We start from the raw sequence: 26,376 nt of genomic DNA on the forward strand, positions 1-26,376 counted from the left end.
TATACACACACTTTGTAATGTATACATATACCATTTATAAATGTTTTGCGCAAGAAGGAACATACAAAAAATATCGGAAGCTTTGATACAAAACAACCAATCAACATAGCCAGTAAACACTAAAGTAATACACATGTAGATTAGCCAATCAGATAAAACGAGGAAGTTAAATACCGTTCAATTTATGAGACCATTGTGCTCTGACACCACATAGAGCATTTAAATATACACACACATTGAACAGATATACCCTGTCGATATACTCATATATACATAACGTATACCGACCGTAAGCAAGTACTGAAGTGTACTTGTTTTGTGTAGTAAGGTTACCGGTTTATTGCCCACACGACTCCGCCTATTGCTGGGTCATTTAGGTTTTACCCAACTCTTTGAGTTTGTATCGCCTAAAATAGTCAGTGTTCTGTCTGCGTGAAGGAGAAGAACCGTCTGTCTTGTAGTTTTAAATCTATAAGCTGTTTAAAAAACGTCTCCCAAAATTTGCACTAGCACACCATTTTGAGTAGCCCGAGTTTCCTCTGTCCCAAACACGTATACCATGTCTGGTGTAGCCTACACCAGACATGGTGTTTAGGCCAGAGGAAGCTCGGACTACACTTTGAGATGGTTACTTTATTAAAGGATACAACAGACATATCGGTGTCCTTCGGTGTCAAATTTATTTTCATTGGAAATGTATTTATTGTGGATTCACTGTAGATTAAGTTCAAATACATTGTTTACTGTGTCGAAGATACTGATCCTGACTTATATTTAGCGACCCACTCACCGAGTCGAAAATCGGAAAGGGATTATGTAATGCCCCTGTCTATCCGTACATGTTCAAGGAGACTGTACTAGGGATGTCAGCTTGGGATCAATTATCGGGAGAAAATGTTGGAGGCTGAAGTCATTCACACATATCTTCGTGTATTGTAAATAGATCCCCCCTTCCCTCCCAATAACTCAAGGTCCCTTTACTAAATAAACTCTTTTTACATAGTGCTTGTACCGTCACGGCTGGTGTGGGTACTCTTTTTTATGCGCTTGTGTCATAGGTAAACTGACTAGTGATAGAAAAATCGTTTCCGGTTAAATATGTAGTTGCCTCCCCTGATTGGAACTCCCTTGAACAGCACGAGGTGTAATTTAAACATCTCTCTTTGATCCTGAACCCCACAATGTAAAGTCGCGAAACGTGAGTTCTCATTGCACTGTTGGGTTTTTGGGTAGTGGTGCACTTCATTAGTCTTCTAGAGATGACTGGTGATTCCCTACTGTACCAGTTTTCTCTACATTCATTTCCCTTTGACAGACCCTTCCGTTCGGATCAATAACGTAAGTTCGGACCGATAAAACTCGCAACGTGTCTCTCTCTGAAGCATATTTCCTCCAGCAGGACACCTCATCCTGTCAGATTATACTACAGAGAACGGGCGAACCAGTTGTCTCACTCCCATAATTCTTGGCGTTTAGCTGGAGTAGGAAACATGGCACGTTATTAGATGGCCCTGGATGTTAATAGTATGTTAAACAAAATAAACCAAACCGTTATAATTAAGAGGACATATTCCAAAGCCTTCCTCACAGGTGCGTACGCTCAACTAAAGGCCAAACGTGTGAGACTGTCAAGGGAGACGCCAAATATACAGAGGCTATCTATCTTACCGGAAATGCCTACTCAAATTGTTTTTCAATCAAAAAGATGAATGTTTGATGTTCACATTAACATTACTGATTTGACAAATGAGCTCCTGAACAATAAATTGGTCCAGGCTAAAGGTTCAACAATACTTTACCCCTGTAAACTTCTGTACACTCCTGAACAATGAACTGGTCCAGGCTCTTAGAGAGGTTCAACAACACGCTGTCCCTGTAAACGTCTGTTAGCGCTGTAATCAGTTAATTGAATTTTCCTTTATTTTATTGTTCACTACATAAACTTATCCATCAGTATTTAAGACATGATGTTTGTGTTTATCAGATATATTCTTGCTAACAATATCAATACCAGCACGGCATGTCTATAATGCTTATACATTGCCAATATGGATGTGAAGACTCTATTACCTTGTAGCAACATTGCTTAATTCTTGTTAGATGTATTGCATTTTCTTGTAATTCGCATTTGGCAAACTCTAAAATGAGTTTAAAACTGAAAGTGTTACCCTGTATATAACTAATTATTTACCTTTAAATACATTTGTACGGAGTCTTCCGTTTTAGATACAATGTCAGAGTATGCCTAATGTCGTTTTATAAGCTACATTTACCCCGTATGATACGTATATGCTATTGTTAACTTTCAAAAATATGTGATGAAATTCGTTCATCAAAAATGTGTTTGATACAGGTTAGCAATGGTGCATTTTTTATATATAATATTATCATTTTGTTTTTCAGTTTGTTGTGTCGATTTGATCGGTTTTTTTTTTTGGCTTTTTTTTTTGGCTTTTGTTTTGTTTTGTTTGCTTTGTTTTTCAAAAATACCCCAAACTCACATCGATATGATATTGGTAGGCCATGGTCTGACATAGAACTAGCAGCCTTCCTCATATGGGCGAGCTTTAGACAACGGCTGTCATTTCAAATTCAGACAGTGTCAAAAGAGATGTTATAAAGATATTGATTGTCCAAACGATACACATAAGTTTATTATGTTCAAGCTTAATTGAGATCGGCAAACAAATCTAGAATATAAGTTGTCCGTTCATTATATTTCAGAAAGACTGACGGCCAGACAAGCATTTTTCTTCCAGTATAGCTCCCACTGGTTGCTAATGTTATCGACTTATAATGAATGGTGTGCCTATGGTCAGAATCATATGACCGGACGAGGTTTTTGCGTAAGTGGTGTATCGAGACCATATTATGACAATTGCAGCGATCATGTGATATGTTTTCCGTACTGATCATTGTCTGTAACCTATTTCACGTGCAACCTAAACAAAATAAATCAATAAACACACATGCCATAGAAATGGTCTGTATATAAGGCTTTATAATGCCGAAGAAGCCCCAGGGGTGATTTTCGGATTTCTTTACACGTGACACAAACTTTCCCAACGACATTGATGCCTCTAGCACACAGCTGAACATTGCAAGGTTAGTAAATTAACACAGCAGCAAAGACTACGCCAACAGGTCTTTGTGATGTGGAATTTATTCAATAATGACGGACTTGATTTCTGGAATGGATGAAATGATGCATTAGCAAAACGTCCATCATTGTTTGAAGCAGACACAATGCATGTCAAGCCATTCCCTGAACGGCACACGAAACTGTGGATGGGAACAGAAAAATCACTATGAAAAGCTGCGTCGACATGACTGATTTTCAATTGAATTCAAGTTCGATACAAATTAAATGCATTAGAAATCAAAACAAAATCTCCATTGCTTTCATACCTTTGTCAAGTCAAGCATAAAGAACGGTCAGAAGTTAACATTTTATGCCCATGTAATACCGGCACTTACAATTCGCATAATGATTTGACTTGATGACAGATTCGGCCGATGTCCTGAGTGAACTTCCGGTCTGCTGTTCGATCACACAGGAAGTGAGCTCAACCATTCATAATGATTGTTATGGTGATTCCTCATTGGTATGATATAAACATGACTTTAGCTAGATATCGACTTCAAGATAGCTTCCTTTGTATTCCTTCTGTACAAGGCCATTTACTGAGTAATGCATACAAAACATACCTATTACGTATATTCAATGTGTTGTAGGATGTATCTTGTTACGAATATATTTTAAGGGCAGTGTCCACGAATGAGAGTGTCGTATGGGATTTATAGTGCCATCAGACTGAATTATCGTCCCTGATACATCCAGATCAACAGAAACATGTTTTAACGGTAAATGGCTCCTTCAATCATTAGGAATATGTTATATATGTGTGTGACCCATTCTAAGACGGGCAAGGACAACCTCGTCTCGGCTTTGTCTCTATAACAAGGAGACCGTTCACCAATAGTGGCTTTAATCGAGTGTTATGTGTTTGCTACTGTGGTTAATACATGTAAAGTGAAGTTTAAAATCAGTTGGCAGAAGTGATTATCCCGATTAAGCTGCGAGATTTGCTTTTTCATTACTAGGTTCTCCCTTTTCATGTATTTCGATGAACCAAGCAAAGTGTGATATGATATTTAATGGCAAGATTATGTAAAGTAAAATTAGTACTTTTCGCGTAGAGATATTATCCAGAGTTTTGTTACTTAGACTGTATGGCATACATATAACTGCTCTCGTTCTATCACTAACTTTAATGTGTTCGATGGTGAGATTGATAGCCTTGGATTTTACAGAGAATGTTGAAGCATCATTTGGAAGCCGATATCTTAAGGCTGCATCTGTCGCATTCCTGGCTGTTAGAACCATCGATGAGGAAAGATCGAAAGCCAATATATTTTGATTGACTGTAGATCGGAGACGGATGGATGGAACATACAGGGGTCAGTGCCAGATGCACTAGTATTTGTTTCGCGAGGAGAAAAAAACCCACAAAGATTCTGTTTAATCAATATATAGGTGATCGAGTAGGTCGTGTCGCACCTCCATTGAAGGATATCTCAACCAAATGTCTACACATCTTTCTTATTCTTATCAACACCTATACTTCTACTGTATTTCACTTCAATCTATTGTCATTTCACCGTTTGAAAATGTCACCTATATTGTTGTCATTTCTTTACTATCCCGCTTATTTTCGGTCTGTTGCAGAGCCTATTGCTACATGTACAATACACCGCTTTTGTTACTAAGTTCTAAAATTTCAATTTGCAAATACACGGCGTTAATTATTCATTTAAATGGTTTATACCCTTCGTGCAGTTAAATGTTTGGGCATTAATAGGCACACCACAATGAATATTAATGACAAGCATACTCTCTAACTACAGACCCATATCGATTTGGTTTGTTTTTGTTTAACGTCCTATTAACAGCCAGGGTCATTTAAGGACATGTCAGGTTTTGGAGGTGGAGGAAAGCCGGAGTACCCGAAGAAAAACCACCGGCCTACGGTCAGTACCTGACAACTGCCCCATGTAGGTTTCGAACTCGCAACCCAGAGGTGGAGGGCTAGTGATAAAGTGTCGAGACACCTTAACCACTCGGCCACAGCGGCCCCGTGACCCATATCGAAATCCTTACTAAGTTGTATAGGTAAACTGTTTGAGCGTGTAATTTATAAGCATGTTTACATTTTTTTAATCTAGTTATCTATAATAGACAACTTCCATTTGTTCCGTCCTCGCCTTTTGCCAATGCCCCCATCCAAATCACTAACCAGAATAAACACTTATAATTAGGAGCTATCCTTACCACTGATTGTAAATGGAATATTCATGTAGAATACTTAGTTAATAAAGTAAATAAATATATAGTTATACCTTTCGTAAACTTACACTTTTCTAAATAGAAATTCACTAGAAAAAATGTTACCTATATGCGACCTCTGCTTGAATATGCATGCGAAGTAAGGGACAACTGCGGTCCAACGAAATCCTTGTTATTAGAAAAAATAAACTTAGAAGCTGCAAGAATAGTACCAGGGATACCCATATTTACAAAAACAAGTTTCTTATATGAAGAAACCGGATAGTTACCCCTTGCGAAGAAAAGAGACGCTCGAAAACTGTCTTTATTTTATTCCATAGTTAATAATCCGTCACCCGGATTTCTCATCGACTTATTGCCAATGTATATTGGTAGTGAAGTTCCTTATAATTTGCAAATGAACATTTAGTTAAAGAATAACAATTTCGTTTACAACTCAAAAACTCTTTCTTTCCTTCTACTTCAAATGTTTGGAGCGACCTGAATAAGAATATTAGAATCTTGCCTTCTCTAAGTTCCTTCAAGTCTAATGTAAACAAATCTATGGCTGTAAATAAAATATGTTACAAACAATTTATTATCTATGGTCCCAGAAAACTAGAAATTCTTCACAGCCGACTAAGAACTCGTTCAAAGTTCATTAAATTACGATCTCTTCAAAGCTAATAGCGTAGATTTGCCTGATTGTCAATTTTTTCCTAATCTGTCCCTTGTATGCCAATTTAAGAAGAACACTCACAGCTGATCTATTATGATCAGGTCCTATAAACGTAGATGCTCTTTGTAAGGGTGATCCTAACATTTCTTCAGCTGACAATATAAAAATCGCCAAGGAAGCACAACGTTTCCTGGAAAGGTCGAGTAGATTCGAATAACTATTATTCCCCCCCTCCTCTCTCTCTCTCTCTCTCTCTCTCTCTCTCTCTCTCTCTCTCTCTCTCTCTCTCTCTCTGATAAGCCAATTAATACCTATTACATTGTCTTTTCTTGTCTTTGTTTTATTATACTTTATAATATTTATATATATTGCCATCACATGATTACTGTATATTTATATCATTTTGTAATTATTACGGGAGAAGTCATTTATTAGTTGGTAAAACATTTTGACTTATCCCTTTGTCATTTCAATGTCAATAAAATATGTTTAAACTAAAACAAATAATGACATTGACGTACACATGATACACATCTATGTTTACATAACATATTATATATGTACAGCTAGTACCCAATCAGAAAGGCATTACGTTACAGGTCCCGTGATAAGCAGGTAGATATCTCGCAAAGAAGGACGTTATATAGAAATACCGAACGACTCGGAGTAGAAGGTAAATTATCATACATTATTTAAATATGTATTGTATTGGAAGTGTACTGAAGTATATCATCGCTTTTGTGTACTACATGTTTTGAAGAACAGGGTCCGTCGTCATTTTTGATTACCGGGTTTTAATGCTAACCTGACAATTTTAATACGATTTAATACGATAAATAATGGGCGCAGGCTGTAAGCCTATATGTCCATATCAAAAGTAATATACAAGGCTCTATATTGTTTCTCATGTTGCATTTAATTATGAGACCTCTCCTGGAGTCAAGCATTATACTTACTTGGGAAGTGGAAACCCAATTGCTTCCTAGAAACAACGTCAGTTTGGGTTCAAAGTTTAAATCGATATTGAAAAAGTATTCTCAACCCGTAACTCTAGCATACAATTTATTCTGATTACAACATCACCTTGTCTATTTACATTTCATTGTCGATAAAGTACAATGTCGCTATCAGTAAGGTACGATGGCCGACAAGAGCTTAGCAAAATGAAATAAAATAAACTGTAACACTTTTTTAGTGGTACATTTTTTATAATAATTTTTTGTGACGTACAAAAGTTTACAATGGAATTAAAAGATGTGAAAATTCATGTTGTACTTGATGCGTTACAGAAAGATTAAAAACTACTCAGGAAAAAACAGCTTTAAACATTAACATGTACCATTAGCCGGTATCGACCGGCAAAAAGATTCGAAAGGTTTTGTACCACGTTACACTTTTTTTTAATTTCTTTTTGTACCATCCATGGTACAAAAAGATGTGAAGAAAGTGTACCATGGAAAAAACGTTACAGCTTTTTTTTTTTTTTATCTTTCTGTACCATCTGTGGTACAAAAAGATGTGAAAAACTGTACCAACCGAACATCTTAATTCCGTTATACAAGTATTGGGGTGTATATTCAGGACAAAAAAAAAATAATTAAATGAATCCTGTATAATATCGTCATTTCTATTTTCGAGATAAATACCTGAATGATTGTAAGCAACTTTTCGCATTTTTCTAATGGTTTTATTTAAAGTTTGCAGGTATATTCCTCGATGTATGCAATTGATTGTCCCATTTCCACAACACGGACTCCATCGGGGTTTTCAAGTTGCAAAGTTTCTTTCACTCGAGAAGTTGTGACATCTTGGGTACATTGATATTGTAAGTATAATATAATCTTTCACCCCCTTGGGGGTGACACAGGGGAATCTCAACCCGAGGGGAAGATTCTTAAGTTGCCAAACACGAGGCTTGGAATATACTTGTATCTAAACCCTGTTACTAAAATATTATTACATTGAAATAAATAGTGGTATTCACCAATACCGTTATGGCATAATAAGCAATCACGATTTTTACGTGGTTTACATTTATATGGATGTTTTATGTAGAAGTAAAAAGAGAGTTCCGTTATTCAAACTGTCTTTATAGGAAAAAATATACTGCATAGGAAATAGACGGGACTTTAAATATCGGATATACTTTAAGAATGTTGATATTTGAATTCTGCGTTATATCTAGTATGTATTTATTGTTTTACGTGTATTCTATTACTATATTTCCATTGTATAACATAATGATAAATTCATTCACAAAATTACCGTTAGCTGTTCAATAAATTGCCGTTAGTTGTCGGATATGTTCCTTTAACTGTCCTTTATGTTGCCTGAAGCCGTCCAATAAACTACTTTTAACTTTTCAATATGAACATAAAAGAAAAAAAACGTATTAGCCTGGTACAAGTAACTTCTTTGACGCTACAGATAACATATTGTACATGTAAATATAAGTCACAAGTAGGTGACTTATTGGACAGTTACATGTGATACCTATGAATCCTGTGGTACAAGTAACTTCTTTGACGCTACAGATAACATATTGTACATGTAAATATAAGTCACAAGTAGGTGACTTATTGGACAGTTACATGTGATACCTATGAATGCTGTGGATATCGTACGCAAATAAAAGTGGACGAGATCACAGCGGTGTATATATTTCGTTCCTGTGCTGATATGACCCTGACTGCAAACAAACATGATAGCTAATGGGTTATAAAACACACTGTATAGGTATGAAGACTGAACGAAATGTCTACATAATCTGAATTGATGTAGGTGGTAATATAGCAGAGATATTGTGGTACATTACGAGCAAGACGGCCCGTGTAGATAAATAAATCACCAAATTGATAAACAAATTGTCGAGTTTAACGTAAACATAAATATGCCTTTCACACGCAGAGAAAGAACACTAAGGCAAAAGCGAAATATTACCAAGGTAAATGATAGAAAAATGCAGTACTTACGAAGCATATAAAAATAGGGATGAAGCATAGAAAGGGGGGGGGGGGGGGGAAGCATAGAAAGGGAGGGTGAAGGATAGAAATGGAGGGTGAGGATAGAAAGTAAAGACGAAACATAGAAAGTAAAGATGAAACATAGAAAATAAAGATGAAGCATAGAGGACAAAGATTCTACTTGAATCGATCTCTATTTCTAAGGCATCTTCATGATGCATCCCATGACACCATGGCATTTCGTAGTGATGTCACCATCTACACAAACATTTTTTTTCTCAATCGCGTCTACCCCTCATTATGATACATATTTATTTTAATTGATTGACCTCCCTTCGAGAGGTACTGAACTTACTGGGGTGACAGATAGTCAGACACCAGCATTATTACCGTACAAACAGCAGACATGCTGTACCTGCCATGGCATTAAATGGAATGTTCACTTTAAAAGTTGGTAATAAAAAATAAGTATGGAAACATGACACCATTTAGTTTTGGCTAAGTGGTTATAAACTCCATGTACCAATTGATCAATACTGCATTCCTTAAAAAACTGCCATTTGCATTTTGAGTGTTTGTAGTAATTTCTTATTGATTCTGCATCACTTGTCAATACTGGCTGAGTTGTGATGCCAGCACCATGGTCCTATCATTTGTTGCCGCGTCCATCCCGGACAGCCAACAGACATTTCCTCCACCTCACTTGTGGCCTCACAGAAAATTCCGGAAGTCAACAGACTTTAACCTCTACATTAGATTATAGTGTTGACAGTGAGGTCGGGGCCCCGATTATGGACAAACACGGTTTTTTCTAATTCTTACATTGTGTGAATTCATTTTTCATAAACTATGCAGCTATTCAAAATAACACGTGAACTGAAGATCTAAGGTTTTGAAATTTCTCACAGAAATGGATTAAAGGATAATGTTATCATGGAACTATGTTCAGTTTACCTCCTGTAGTTGACAGCCTTTACCGCTAAACTGAAATCAGCTGTTTTTTGTTTTTAATTCCATCAATTGTTGGGCTGTTCCGTCAGTGCGTATAACGTTCATTTAACGAGGATGATTATTTCTTTAAAAACTAGCATAAATAAAAGTACCGTCAAAATAGAAAAGAAAATATATGATAATTCCCTTTTCTTTAATGTTTTTTATTGGTGTGTAAACTGCATTTTTGAAGATAATCTTAAATGACGTTCGTTTGTGCGTCACGTTGAAATGTCTGTTAAAGATTATGTTTTGAATTCTTATAGAAATAAATCCTTGTTGTATTTGCATGTTGTGTTTGTCATATTACGTTTGTGCTATTTCATCATCACAACATAAAAATAATTTGAAAAATACTTTCGTACATTTTGTTTTAACCACCAATAAGAATATAACTTCCTACTATATATACACTATATAATTTTGTGTATGTCAAATAATTAAAAAGGATTGATCTTTTGATAATTAACAGGGACACTAAAATATTGTCAACACTTGGCGTCCACCACAATATAAACTATGGCGACAGTTGGTGAAACTTACGTACCGGGAGCGGTGGTGGCCATTGACTTCGGTACGACGTACACCGGATACGCATACAGTTTCAGGAGTGAATTCCAGAAGTCTAATGAAGCCCGAGAGATATTTCACAATAGCTGGAATTCGAGCTTAGCAGGAAATCTATCTAAGAAAGCACCAACTGTGGCTCTCTTTGAAGAAGATGGGACCTTTCACAGTTTCGGATACGACGCAGAGGAAAAGTACACCGAACTCGCAGAGGCAAAAACACACCACGAATGGCACTACTACGCAAGGTTTAAGATGCAGCTTTTTGATAAAATGGTAAGACGTTGAGAGCGCTATTTCAATGGAGGGTGAAGGATAGAAATGGAGGGTGAGGATAGAAAGTAAAGACGAAACAAAGAAAGTAAAGATGAAACATAGAAAATAAAGATGAAGCATAGAGGACAAAGATTCTACTTGAATCGATCTCTATTTCTAAGGCATCTTCATGATGCATCCCATGACACCATGGCATTTCGTAGTGATGTCACCATCTACACAAACATTTTTTTTCTCAATCGCGTCTACCCCTCATTATGATACATATTTATTTTAATTGATTGACCTCCCTTCGAGAGGTACTGAACTTACTGGGGTGACAGATAGTCAGACACCAGCAGTATTACCGTAGAAACAGCAGACATGCTGGACCTGCCATGGCATTAAATGGAATGTTCACTTTAAAAGTTGGTAATAAAAAATAAGTATGGAAACATGACACCATTTAGTTTTGGCTGTGTCAAGTGGTTATAAAATCCATGATCAATACTGCATTCCTTAAAAAACTGCCATTTGCATTTTGAGTTTGTAGTAGTTTCTTATTGATTCTGCATCACTTGTCAATACTGGCTGAGTTGTGATGCCAGCACCATGGTCCTATCATTTGTTGCCGCGTCCATCCCGGACAGCCAACAGACATTTCCTCCACCTCACTTGTGGCCTCACAGAAAATTCCGGAAGTCAACAGACTTTAACCTCTACATTAGATTATAGTGTTGACAGTGAGGTCGGGGCCCCGATTATGGACAAACACGGTTTTTTCTAATTCTTACATTGTGTGAATTCATTTTTCATAAACTATGCAGCTATTCAAAATAACACGTGAACTGAAGATCTAAGGTTTTGAAATTTCTCACAGAAATGGATTAAAGGATAATGTTATCATGGAACTATGTTCAGTTTACCTCCTGTAGTTGACAGCCTTTACCGCTAAACTGAAATCAGCTGTTTTTTTGTTTTTAATTCCATCAATTGTTGGGCTGTTCCGTCAGTGCGTATAACGTTCATTTAACGAGGATGATTATTTCTTTAAAAACTAGCATAAATAAAAGTACCGTCAAAATAGAAAAGAAAATATATGATAATTCCCTTTTCTTTAATGTTTTTTATTGGTGTGTAAACTGCATTTTTGAAGATAATCTTAAATGACGTTCGTTTGTGCGTCACGTTGAAATGTCTGTTAAAGATTATGTTTTGAATTCTTATAGAAATAAATCCTTGTTGTATTTGCATGTTGTGTTTGTCATATTACGTTTGTGCTATTTCATCATCACAACATAAAAATAATTTGAAAAATACTTTCGTACATTTTGTTTTAACCACCAATAAGAATATAACTTCCTACTATATATACACTATATAATTTTGTGTATGTCAAATAATTAAAAAGGATTGATCTTTTGATAATTAACAGGGACACTAAAATATTGTCAACACTTGGCGTCCACCACAATATAAACTATGGCGACAGTTGGTGAAACTTACGTACCGGGAGCGGTGGTGGCCATTGACTTCGGTACGACGTACACCGGATACGCATACAGTTTCAGGAGTGAATTCCAGAAGTCTAATGAAGCCCGAGAGATATTTCACAATAGCTGGAATTCGAGCTTAGCAGGAAATCTATCTAAGAAAGCACCAACTGTGGCTCTCTTTGAAGAAGATGGGACCTTTCACAGTTTCGGATACGACGCAGAGGAAAAGTACACCGAACTCGCAGAGGCAAAAACACACCACGAATGGCACTACTACGCAAGGTTTAAGATGCAGCTTTTTGATAAAATGGTAAGACGTTGAGAGCGCTATTTCAATATTTGTTTTGTTTTTAAAAAATCAAAATCCGTTTATGCCACTCTTGTACATGTAATATCTTCTGTGACTATATTTAGATGTCTTGTATGTTGTGTACTAGTTTATTGAAACGGACTACAATCACTTATGTGATATAGACTATAGCGAGCCTCGTTCTGGCCTCTTCCGACTGGCATGGCGGCATGTACACATTGATGTAAATGACCTCAAGTGAATACATGGTATTACTGTTGATCTGTGTTGAGTCATGTCCATACACACACATAACATGGTGTCAGAAATGAACCTACAACAGCACAGAGGCAGTTTGACGATGAATGCCGTTTAAAAGTGTGGTTAATAACGATCGTCCTGTTCGTACATCTGAACCACGTGTTCGACGAGAGGAGCCTAGCTGAACGAACTTTTGCCATTTGGGTACGTGTTGACTTGCATATATTACAAATCATGGCTTCATATCATGTTCAACCCCCTGAAAACTTCACATTTTCGAAGCCGGAAGAGTGGACTTCCTGGTTTAAACGTTTTGAGCGTTTTAGAATTGCGTCTGAGCTACTGACGAAAGATGAAGTTGTTCAAGTCAATACCCTTATTTACTCCATGGGAGGAGAGGCGGAAAATATCGTGAAATCATTTGGAATGAGCGCTGCCGATATGAAAAAGTACAACGTTGTTTCAGCTAGATTTAACGGGTATTTTATCACGAGGAGAAATACCATATTTGAGCGCGCCAAATTTAACCACAGAAAACAAAACGAAGGTGAGGCGGCTGATAGTTTTATCACAGCATTATACGGACTGGTGGAGCACTGCGAATATGGACAACTCAGGGATGAGATGATACGAGATAGGATCGTAGTAGGTATACGCGATAGTAAACTATCAGAAAAGCTCCAACTAGATGCTACTCTGACATTGGAGAAAGCTGTGGCTCAGGTGAGACAAAGTGAAGCTGTAAAAAAGCAGCAAACAGTCGTCAGAGACTCTGTAGTTACTACCACCACTCCAAGTTCTAGTGTTGATGCACTGTCAAAGAATTCTAAGAAAGGATATAAACACCATGGCAGTAAGAGACAATATGATAAGTCACACACTAGTAAGTTTCAAGGTCAAGCTAACCAGGAGTGTCAGAGATGTGGTTTCAAACACAGAAAGGACAAATGTCCAGCTTTTAATGCCACGTGCAGGAAATGTTCCAAGAAAGGACATTTTGAGAAGAAGTGTAGAACAACTCTCAGTGAAATTGAGCAGTACAAGGATGATGGATACCAGTTTCTAGGATCTATCGATGATAGCAGTAAACCATGGACCGTTAGTTTATGTATGGATGGTCTGCCGGTTGAGTTTAAAATAGACACTGGAGCAGACGTCACTGCCATACCGGAAGTGACATTCAACAAGTTAAAAGGGTTGGAGTTAGAGAAAACTTCTAAACTACTACAGGGCCCAGGAAAAAACCGATTGAGAGTTTTGGGTAAATTCGTGAGCACTCTCACTACAGAGAAGGGAGTACAAGCTACAACAGAAGTGTATGTCATCAAAACTTTGAACAGAGCATTACTAGGTAGACCTGCTATAGAGAAACTTAACCTGGTTAAAACAGTCGCAGACATACATCAACAGTCAGTCCAGATTGAAGAGAAAAAGAAACAGTTTCCAAAGCTATTTAGTGGACTTGGGAAGTTTCATGGAGAATACAAGATTGAATTAAGAGAGGACGCAAAGCCCTATGCTATTACAACGGCTAGACGGGTAGCCTTACCATTACTCGACAAGGTGAAGGACGAACTTCAGAGAATGGAACAGCAGGGCGTTATTTCTCCAGTAGTGGAACCTACAGATTGGTGTTCCGGTCTAGTGGTCGTACCTAAGAAAGATGGGAGAGTTCGCATATGTGTAGACCTTACTCAGTTGAATAAATCGGTGCGTAGAGAACACCATCAACTTCCAAGTGTGGAATAAACCTTACACAGTCTGACCGGTGCTAAGGTGTTTTCGAAAATAGATGCGAAAGCTGGATTCTGGCAGATTCCTCTAGAACAAACCTCCAGATTACTGACAACATTTATCACACCCTTTGGACGGTATTGCTTTAACCGCTTACCATTTGGTATCTCATCAGCCCCGAAGCACTTCCAGAGACGCATGACACAGTTACTTGATAGTGAGCTCGGAGTAGTGTGCCAAATGGACGATGTACTCATATTTGGTACTAATCAAGAGGAACATGACCAAAGACTTGAAAGCGTGTTGAAAAAACTTGAGACAGCTGGTGTCACATTGAATGAGGAGAAATGTGAGTTCTCCAAACCACAGGTAACATTCGTAGGGCACATCATCGACTCTACTGGGATTCGACCAGACCCAAAGAAAGTGCAAGCCATATTGAAATTTGAGGCCCCCAGCAACGTGTCTGAAGTCCGACGATTCATGGGTATCGTTGATCAACTCGGAAGATTTTCACCCAATATCGCGGAAAAATCTAAGCCTATCAGAGACCTTCTACAAAAGGACACGACTTGGCTATGGGGACCGCCACAATCTTCAGCATTCCAACAGATCAAACAGGAATTAAGTTCCACCCCGGTGTTGTCGCTCTATGATCCAGCTGCTCCTACTAAGGTATCTGCAGACGCTATGATTATGACATCAACCATGTCCCAGGGAAACTTTTGTACATTGCTGATGCTCTATCGAGAGCCCCTTTAAGACAATCAGAACCCCCAGAGGAGGAATCTTTCCATCAGGAAGTAGAAGCATACGTCGACAGTATACTGATGAACGTACCGGCTTCAGAAGCACGGTTGGAGGAGATAAGACTAAAACTCCGTGAAGATTCTGTCTGTGGAATCATATTAAGTTACTGTCAGGACGGCTGGCCTGGATACGAAAAGCCGTCTATCTCGGTCGCAACTAGACCCTACTGGCAAGTGAAGGACGAGTTGTCGGTCTTTCAAGGTCTGCTTCTCAGAGGAAATCGTTTAGTCATTCCTACGTCACTTCGCCCTGAAATCCTACAGAAACTACACGACGGTCATCAGGGTATTGTTAAGTGTAGGGAACGCGCCAAGGACTCTGTATGGTGGCCTGGAATGAATCGTGAAATCGCGGACGTTGTTCAGAACTGTACTACATGCATCAGAAAGAGGGCGGACATTCCAGAACCGCTCCAACCCTCAGAATTCCCTGAACGCCCTTGGCAGAAATTGGGCACCGACCTTTTTCATTGGAAAGGGTCAAACTACCTTCTCGTAGTTGATTATTTCTCGAGGTATATCGAGTTGGCGAAATTGAGTTCGACAACATCACCGGACATTGTACTGCACTTACAGTCCATGTTCGCAAGACATGGCATACCAGAGACACTAGTGTCCGATAACGGACCGCAGTACGCGAGCGCTGTGTTTCAACAGTTTGCAGACAAGTATGGATTCATCCACAGAACAAGCAGCCCTCATCACCCCCAGGGCAATGGAGAAGCCGAGAGGGCTGTCCAAACGGTAAAACGTTTATTTGGTGGTTCTAAGGATTCGTATCTCGCCCTGTTGGCATATCGCGCGACACCCCTCAGATGTGGACACAGTCCAGCTGAGCTGTTAATGGGTCGTAAAATCAGAACGACTCTTCCAGAAAATCCAAATAATCTGGAACCTAAGTGGCCCGACTTGACAGACTTTCGAGCCAAAGAACGCGAGCACCGCGTGTTGCAGAAGCAAAACTTTGATAGGTCCCAAAGGGCTAAGGAACGCCCACCGCTACACTCTGGTGATATGGTGTGGGTATCTGGCCCAGGAGGAGGATATAGTGGTACCATTAGAGAACCAGTGTCAGACAGGTCATTCCTCGTAAACGGCCCCTCTGGCACAGTTAGAAGGAATCGTCGTCACTTAATGCTGGAACCTGAAAACCTGGAACCCGATGAGCCAGAAGGAATGCATAATTTTCCAAATGAACAAACTGTGCTAAAATCCTTTGCTAAAAATTGTTCTAGTCAGATGGTAGTTGGCACCCCGGGGAAGCCTGTTAGTGTCAGTGTGTCTAGCCCTAACGTGTCAAAGACAGTTGAGCCAAGTGTAGTTAGAACGCGCAGTGGTAGGGTTTCGAAGGTCCCACAGAAAATGGATATGTAATTCATTTATGTGTTCAAGTTCAATTCAGACTTCTAGTCAAATGTTGTTTGTTAGTTAATGCAATAGTTTGTGTCAGATATTAGGAAAATATCTAGTCAGTAACCTTTCGAGTTAGTTTTACTTGTTTTAATAATACCTTTTATGAAGTATATATAATACTCAGAAACTTGAGGGGAGATGTTGTGTACTAGTTTGGTATTACTGTTGATCTGTGTTGAGTCATGTCCATACACACACATAACATTGTAAGCATAACTTTATGTGATAAGGCTTCACAGTGTAACGTCACATTGTACATGGTGCGTCATTCTATTGTACTCGCAAGAGGCGGCTAAAGTTGAGATCTTTTATTTTCTCTTCTTTTTAAACATTTTCATAGTCTCCTCAATGAAACCTTAACACTGTCTGATGACGTATAGCTAACCATTTGCTCATGTGGGAAATTCCCCTAGCCGAGAGACACTAATTGAATCCATACTTGTTGGTCTCTGATGGACGTGTAGCTTAAAACTTAAAGTTGTCGACGAGGAGTGGCTAGCTCTCTTTGTCAGAATTTGAGCGGTTGTTTGTAGATCAGGCAACCTTGTCCAGATGTGGAATTCCCTTGTGATCTTAATACAGAAGCATAACGTTCCACACGGAAACTATATAAGTAACAAGCTCAAGAATTCTTTTAAGTGACCCATTTCTAACTTCATAGAGAATGTACTAGAAAAAATGTTGATGACATTTCTTTTCGTTATTGCCACCACCGAAACTCATAACCCTTGCACGGTATAAATGGAAAGTATAAATGAAAAGTTTTTGTTTTCATTCTTCAGACTCTTACCCGGAACTTCGAGATAGAGGACCAGGAAGGCCGAACTTGCCAAGCTCAAACCGTGTTTTCGGAAAGCATAAGATTCCTTAAGAAAGCAGCGCTTGACGAGATAAATGAGAGAAACCCTATAGCAGAAGAGGACATTCACTGGGTTCTCACAGTCCCCGCTATCTGGAATGAACCTGCCAAGCAATTCATGAGAGACGCTGCAGTAAAGGTAAACGTTTTGGGGTCTTTAAGATTATTATCCATACATATTTTGGTTGCCTGTCAGTGCAATGACATATGAGGCTGCATGTTGGTTGGTTGTTTGATTTGATTGTGTCCTAGCAACAACTAGGTTATAGAGTACAGTTGAACTATTGCAGGATCATTTGTTATTGGATGTAAATTATGATAAAACATGTCAAATATATTCTGTTTAATTTTATCTGTTCTGAGGCTGGGATTCCAGCGAACCAGTTGATGCTAGCACTAGAGCCTAAGGCTGCAGCCATATACTGCCGGACTCTCAAACAAGGGACGTTCAGTGGTATAAGTAAAGAGGATGTCATTGGATTCCTCTCGGCAGGTGGGCGATATATGATCCTTGACATGGGAGGTGAGAATTATTTTTTTATTGCTCAATACGTGTATAAATCTTTTGGTAGCACCCTCAAATGAATATTTTGTCTTGAAAAACATTTGCTTGGGGGAAATTTCATGAGAACGTCCATCACAATCCCACGTAATTTTAAACTACCAACTTGTCTGATACGTTTGAAAATCCGAACCGTATACTTAAAATTCGGAATTCCAGGCGAATGGCGATTGAAAAATTTGAAACATAGCCTATTTTTGGACAACGTCAGAATAATCATGCCTCATCGTTCAATGCGACTCTCGTTATGATTTCAAATAGATCTATACAAAGGACAAAACATATGGTCAACTGTGAGTACATTTTTATTGAATAAAACAGTTCAGTCGAGTCACAGCCAATTAAGCACACCTGTATACGGCATATGTAAACAGGTGATCGGTTCATGCCAACACCCCTACAAGGGAGCTAACTCTTACTGTAAAATGTGATCAATTTTAGCGATATCTTATAATTCGCGATCGAGTCTGGAATTTAGCGAAAATTGGACACTCGCTAACAAAACCGATATACGGTATATACTCCTACGGACGCGTGAAATATATAAAAAAAATAAACGAGTAAAATAAATTTGATATTAAACGGCAAGCCATTGAATATTCTTTTTATAACATTTCGAATGAGGCCTTAAAATGCTTCTTTTTTCTCTTTACCTGCCTACTGAAGAGTAGCTAGACCAATCCGTCGAATTGGCAATCGATCGCGTAAGCTGACAATCTTACAACAGAAAAGTAGTTCCGGCAAAACCACATATCTTCACTGCAAAATTTTATATATTTTCACTGCAAAATCTTATATTTTCACCGTACGATCTTATTTTTCACTGCCTGCAGTGAAAATATAAGTTTAATCAGTTTGACATATTTTAATAAATATTTTACAGGCAAAAATGTATTAAGATTTATAATCTCGTTTAGTCTAAATATTGATAGTTTCCGAGGAATAGATGAAATTGCAAATTAAAGTTGAAAACACCTTTAAACAATAGTAGATACATTTACGTACTGATCAAACATCATCCACCAGTTCACCATGATCAGGTACTTAACAGTAAAATGGAACATTAAACCAAACTATCTACTTAAAGCATTGGATCTGATTTGAAGACAAATATATTATAATGCAATACTGTATATGATATTCTATGCTTTTACACTCACAATAATTCGTTTATGGATGTTTGACAGCAGACAGTATGATGTGACAGGGAGATACGCTAACGTATCCGGGCATGGTACTTCAATGTAATGATACTATAATCAGGTTCTTCAGTTTCTCCATCACACTGACACCGCATTATCGGCTGTACAACCAACACTTTGATAGTTATTTTGTAAAAATTATATATAAACCTTGCTAGATCGATTGGCAAACGTTCGTATAGCCTTTGTTTATTCAAAACAGGCGATTTATATTAGCCGAAACGTATGTAATAATTTCGAACATTTTCAAATAGACAAAAGGAAATTGTTAAAGTAAACAGCGTATACACTTCTGTATATATACAATACTTCTCAAAACATATATCATACTGTGACCCTTCAGCTCTAGATTCCCCAATGCGCTATATTTAGCTAGTTAAATTTTATATTGGCATTGGGTATACCAACCAATATCGCTTGTCCAAAATGACCACAGGAAAGATATTTAAATGCTGAAAATAATTTTAAAGTAATAAGAAAGGGCACAAAGACATCGAAACCTGTGCGGAATATCCCTTTGATTCATTGCCCTTTCTTTATTTCTAAGGTGGCACTGTGGACATCGCTGTCCATGAGGTATCCGACGACGGTACTCTGACAGAAATCATCCCATCATCGGGAGGAGACTGGGGTGGTACCAATGTTGACGGAGCCTTTTACGACTTCATCGACGCCAAAATTGGAAAGGAAGATGCCAAAAAGCTAAAGAAGACAAAGCAGTCTCATTGGATGAAGCTACAAAACAATTTCGAAGTGAAGAAAAGGAAACTGAATAAGTCAACTGAAAACGATATTAGAGTTGATATTCCACCGGTGCTGATTGTTGAAGGCAATTTAGATATCAAATTGTGGAATTCGTACAAAATGGATATTCCAAACAAAGAATTCAAAGCATTCTTTGCTTCAACGGTCAAGATACTAGGCCATGTAAAGACAATCTTGAGCCAGGTAGAGGGTGTCAATTTAATATTGATGGTAGGTGGCTACTCTCAGTCTGGCTTCGTGTCCAATCAGATAAAAGAAGCGTTCCCGGACCAAACCGTCCTGATTCCACCGCAAGCTGAGGTAGCTGTCATGGACGGTGCTGTCATGTTCGGGTTTGAGCCATGGACTGTATCAGCAAGGATGTGCAGACATACATACGGCATCCGCATAATGAAGCCCTTTGCTCAGGGGAAACATGACCCGGAACACCGCCGTGATGTTAATCTTCAGGACGTATGTATCAATATCTTCCAGAAGATCGTATCCAAGGGAGAAATTGTGAAGATCAATGATAAGCGAGTAGAGAACACTCTCATATCTGGACATTGGAAGGAAAACAGAAAACATCTTGAAATGACAATTCCCATATTTGCTTCTACGGCGGATAATCCTAAATATACGACCGATCCAAGCTGTCAGCAGATCGGCATCATAACAATTATGCCACCAACAGCTGGATGGCCAAGTTCCGTCAAATACTGCCTTGAGGTTTACTTTGGAAGAACGGAGTTTGATGTTAGGGTTTTCAATGACGCAAAAAGAGAAGAATACCAATCAAAGTTTGATTTGCTTGAAGAAAAAGAGATTCCACACGTCCCTCAACCAACAACCAGGGCCGGAGTAAAAACGACTTCTCGATGTGTCATCTCATGAAATTACTATGTGAATTGGCCGGCCTCTTGTATGGTTATACTGCACTAAACTATTTTTTTTTGTATTTGCAAGACCTGAAGCATAGATTCATGGAATAGTAAATTAATCTTTATGTGAGTGAAACTTTTCTTATTTTATTTTAAAAAAAAAATTCCAAGAAGTACCATTTATCTATGAATAAAGTGATCCGAAAAGTGCCTGCATCTAAAATAAACTGTACCAATGCAAGAAGCAGAAGGCCTTGGTGAATCTGAAACCATTCTCAGAACCTTCAAAAAGATGTGACCATATTTAGTTTGGCATATAGGGAACAAGGGTCAATTGCAGGGACCTAAGGCCTGGGAAGCGTGGTCCTGTCGTTCCCGGTCAATACCTATCCCCATTTAAGCTATTTGAGAATTGCGCTGTCGTAGAAGGCTACCTTTTAAAGTTAAATCTTACGCGAAAGTACAAGGAATGTTCTCTTTCACTTGCTCGCCTGGCCTTGACGCAGTCAATCAATCTGTGATGCTATAGCAGCTAGAACTGCGCTTATTATTAAATTATAAAAAAGAGCATTGTGCCAACTAGATAAACATAAACATCAACATCAACAAGAGGGTCGTATAGGACAGAATAAGATCCTACAACGTAATCTGAGCAAAATAACAAATAATTAACTAGTCTATCGGAGTATTATATGACACTATATACTCTGGCCATACACTTCGTCAATCGTTGATTCATTAACAATCCCTGGTTTATTCCAGTGTGATTCTTCGTCATTCAAGTCGGAATATCTATCCAACTTATTATTCCACCATGTACTTTCATTTTCATCAAATGAAATCAGTAATTGTTCAGAATAATGGCGGTCGACCTCTAAGCTAATAAAGAGTCAGTCCTGATCAAAACTGCCATCTCTATGTGTAAACTAATTCTGTTAAGTTGATGATTGTAATAATTGTGAGATATTGTATTTATATTTATCATATATTGGTAGCGATAAACAATATACTACAATTTGATGTGTGTATCTATTTTGTGTTTCCTGGTGCAAAAATCGCCAAACGTTTGCGAAAAAAGAAACTGTTTCGACACGGGTATTGAGTTTACATACATCAATCTTTTCCTTAAGATCAATACAAATTGTAATAATTGTGAGATATCATATATTCGTAGAAATAAACAATGTACAATTTTATACATGTATCTTTTATGGGTTTCCTGAGACAAAAATTGCCAAACGTTTGCGAAAAGAAAATGATTCGACACGGATATTGAGTTTAATTCAATTTTTTTCTGAAGAACAATATAATTTTGATGGTTGTCAATTTATTGGCGCATGATATACTTTGGTTTTCCATATACATGTATGCAACCTCAACATTGCAGGTGAGCCAATATCATTTACATGACAATGGATATTGAACAAAGATCACAATAAAGGTATAGTGTAAAACTGTAACAATGACTCGTAGAAACTTTTCCTTTCTGTGTTTAATTTTCTTCTGTCGGAGTCATTCACGACTCCTCGTCTCTATGGATCTTGCTGTTGTGAGGGCGTGAACAAAAGCAATACCGTGGCTGGCCAAGTCCAACAATAGTACATTTGTCTGTAGAGTACGTGGATGTATTCTACATATACGATCCAAGGACTATTGGTGTGAAAGCTGAGGTTCACGTCCCACAGTGATGTAGAGACTCTAGCTAATGTAAAGATTTTTTCCAGTATGAAATCTGTTTCGGCTCGGCTAAAGTAATCAGCATTTAATTTACCAATTAAGAACAAAACGATACATTCTTGATACGGTTGCTTTGTAAGACTTCAAATTATGGAGTTACATCTTAATTCAATAATAATCTACATTGCATACTAACTTACTCTCAACAACAACAACAACTTGGAATCATTATCGGCAGTCGTCTGCTACGTGTATCAAAAACAACACTGATTTATTCTTCTCTTACTTGTCAAAGTGAAGTCAAATAAAATAGGGAATATATTCTGCAAGTGCATTTCAACAGAAGTGTACCAGTAGGTATGATGCAAACGGATAGTGCCTCTCTTACGCCTTTTCAAATAACTTTCCGAAACTAAATATTGGGTTTCTTTGAGAAACTTTTCTCGGTGCTGATGGTAAGAAGTCCATGAGTGACAACTAGTCAGGAACTTTAGATACAAATAAAATGGCCAATGGCCATGGCAACGACAAGGTCGGGAAATCGTGATATGAAATTAAGCACACTTTCCATAGATATAGCAATTTCAACTTCAAGAGCATCATAGGTGCTGGTGTGTATTGACACTAAGGTTTATATGAATCTTATCAAATCAAGCAGCTCGTATCGCTGATCAAAGTTTTGAAGATATGTTCTCAAGTCCTATAGAAAATCGATTCTGAAACATAAGAAACATTTGAAAAGCTGCCAGTCCGAGATGTTTCTATGTGTCCAAGCATCTCAATTGATGCCAATTAGAGGGTCAATACTATGATCTAGTTCTCACAATGGCAATTTTCCCCAACAATTTTAAAGCTATGAAATCGCTCAATCACCTGTAATGGGTTAAAATAGGAACTGATGTAAGCTTATACTTTTTAGATGTGCTACCTTTTAAAACACTTCAAAGACAATATACAAGGCTACCCAAAATAAAGACATTTACATAGATGCCAGCATTACAACAATTAACTCGCTGTTACTCGAAACTAGTGAGCTAATACAATGACAATAGAATGATGATATCTATGTTTATACTAGCTATCAAGTTTTGACTAATATGTTAACAGCGTGTGTAAAAATATGACCAAGTTGATGGCTCATTCTATCAACGATCATGTCATGTCTAACAACCTATAGCTAGATAATAATGCTTCCTACCTCGACAGCCAAAAACATAGTCAATCGCTGTACTTGCACACTTTGTATTAAGACCTTATTGTGTCTAACAATAAACATACACTGTTTTGAATGAGCCTTTTGAAAGCCGAATACAGGCAACGTGATAAACACGCTTGCATGACGCGATCTTGTTTAGCTTAGTAATGATAGTTTCGTATCAACAGTATGCGGATCAGGAGGCCAAGTATCGATGGGTATTGGGTATTGTCTGATATAGGTAAATTAACATTCAATGTGACTGAAATTGTTACACTTATGCCATAATTGAAAATGCCTAACATGTGGTTATTGACTCCTGACATGTCAACAATAATAATCATGTTTATTGTAAACTGAAAAACAGTAGTAGATAGTAAGGATCCACCAATTGCTTCCAGCGACCGTCATAACACTGGCAAAACGGAAACTATATGAAACAGGGAAGGTACATAATTTGGATAGCTGTGATAGCTGCCATTGGCAGGATCAGCCTCAGTCCCTCAAAACTGTTCTCATTGATAACTAAAACGGCAGAGGACCTTATAGGTTCTTGACATTAAAACGTGTATATATAAAAGCCCAAAATGAGATACAGTCCGTGTATCTTTTGATTAGGTTTCAATATGCAATAATATACTTTTTGAGTATCATAACATAATGCGATAGCTCTGCCAAAATAATTAGATCGTGTTGCCTAAAATTAACAATGGAATTGCTGCAGAGATTGGGAAAACCGATTTCAATCAATCAAGCACAACAATTGTTTTAAAACTACAAAAAAGAGATTATGTTTACTTTTACGAGAAGAGTTACTCCCCTTTGGCTGTACGTGGCATGTATGGCATGCTGAATTGCTTGTCTCAAACATATCACACCCAAACAACATGTTTCATCGCAAAATCTTGTCGTTAAAAGTAGATGTTATTATATAACTGTTTTGGTATCATAACGGAATTTCGTTTGGTATTGAATTGCGTCCTATACACGTAATAAGGTCATTTAACAATTGTTTTCTTGAATGCTCATGTCACTGATAGACATATTTGTACAGCTAATGTATCAGAAATAAATTTTGCACATAAACGGCAGCAAGACACCTCACCTTGTCAGAATATACAAATGTACTGTTAACGGGCCAAACAGTTCTTACCGCCAACTTGAACGTGAAACAGACAGTATCCAGCACCATACACCAGGTGACAGAACCATTAGCCTTCCTCACAGGGGACTTATTCTATTGATTTGGTCGATACAAAGCTTTACCGCCCGGCAACAATAAGGGTCTTGGCAGAGTTTCTACTAGAAAGTAAAGCTTAAATATGACGCACGAACTTCAAAGAATAATGATCGGCAAACGTTCTTGTCGGTGTTAACAACCTTTCTGATTCGTGCTGATTTTTACATCATCGCGCATCCTCTTTTTCCTTTTTTTTATTTACTGTCTCTTTTAGTTTTTTCAGATGAGCTGATGGAAAATTCAAATCTGTGCCTGCTGTCCGAAAACTACTGGTCTGCGCTGGGAAAAGAAGCAAATCAGGGTAACAATAAGATTCAAAACGAAAACAAATCGGGCAACACATTGGGAAAATTTACATTAATGGAGCGAAATATCCGATAATGTTTCGCTTAACACAGCTTCGCTTTAGACCTAGGTGCTAAGCGTCCATCCAAATTAAGTCTACAAATTCGGGTCCAGACATTACCTTCACCTATAAAGTCGGTTAGTTAGCCGACTGACGATATAGACGATATCGTATGATGTCACTCTAAAACGTCTGTCAATTCAATAAATTTCATTATTTCCAGTATTCACACAATTTACCGCACAGGAGGTAAAATAGCCCCATAATTCAATAAGTTTCACAATGTTCAGCATGTAAAACATAAATAAGGGGTTGAGGTATCTGTCCTTTAACATTTAAATTTTGATTTAGGGCCATACTATTTCATTTTTACTTTCTTCCTTTTCGATTTCCCACTTTGGGTTCGGTTATTTATTCCTAGGCGAGATACCTGTCAAACCACTGTGTCTGTGCCATGAGGCGGTAGTGAAGAGACACTCTATAAAGGCGACGCCTAGCCCTACTGGATCTAAGTAGCTAGGTTACCACTCTCGCTTATCTCTCAGCAGTCAACTGGTTTGCCCACTGTACATGTTACTATAATGTGACCAGGTGGGGTGTCTTGCTGGTTATCTTCGGCAGTATGGTGCAGTGAAAACAATTACGAAACAGGTTATATCAACTTATATTCATCACTCGTGTTGTCCCAGATGAAAGCAGTTGAGGGGTCTTACTATGGTTCGGCAGGTGACCCTATATGTTTTCAAGTCAGGTCTGGGAATCGAACTCCTGCCGCCTAGGTGAAATGAAATTGTGCCGCCCGACCATCTTATGTAGCACTATAAAGCAGACATCAGCTCTCGCCATCACTAGGAATATGGACGAGGTCCTTAAATAACTGTAGTCGTT

At 38.0% G+C, this 26,376-nt stretch overlaps 1 protein-coding gene across 1 annotated transcript; it reads left to right on the forward strand.

Annotated features, from left to right (window-relative positions):
- Positions 1 to 12,262: 12,262 nt before the first annotated feature.
- On the forward strand, positions 12,263 to 22,442 carry LOC117335136 (heat shock 70 kDa protein 12B-like). Its single transcript, XM_033895071.1, has 4 exons — positions 12,263 to 12,586; positions 17,565 to 17,780; positions 18,005 to 18,164; positions 19,953 to 22,442. Exons 1-4 carry the CDS (start codon positions 12,263 to 12,265, stop codon positions 21,041 to 21,043), a joined length of 1,791 nt encoding a protein of 596 aa, XP_033750962.1. The 3' UTR covers positions 21,044 to 22,442.
- The last annotated feature ends 3,934 nt before the right edge of the window (positions 22,443 to 26,376 follow it).

The sequence above is a fragment of the Pecten maximus genome, chromosome 9 (assembly GCF_902652985.1).
Source record: "Pecten maximus chromosome 9, xPecMax1.1, whole genome shotgun sequence".
In the NCBI taxonomy this organism is placed as follows: Eukaryota; Metazoa; Mollusca; class Bivalvia; order Pectinida; family Pectinidae; genus Pecten; species Pecten maximus.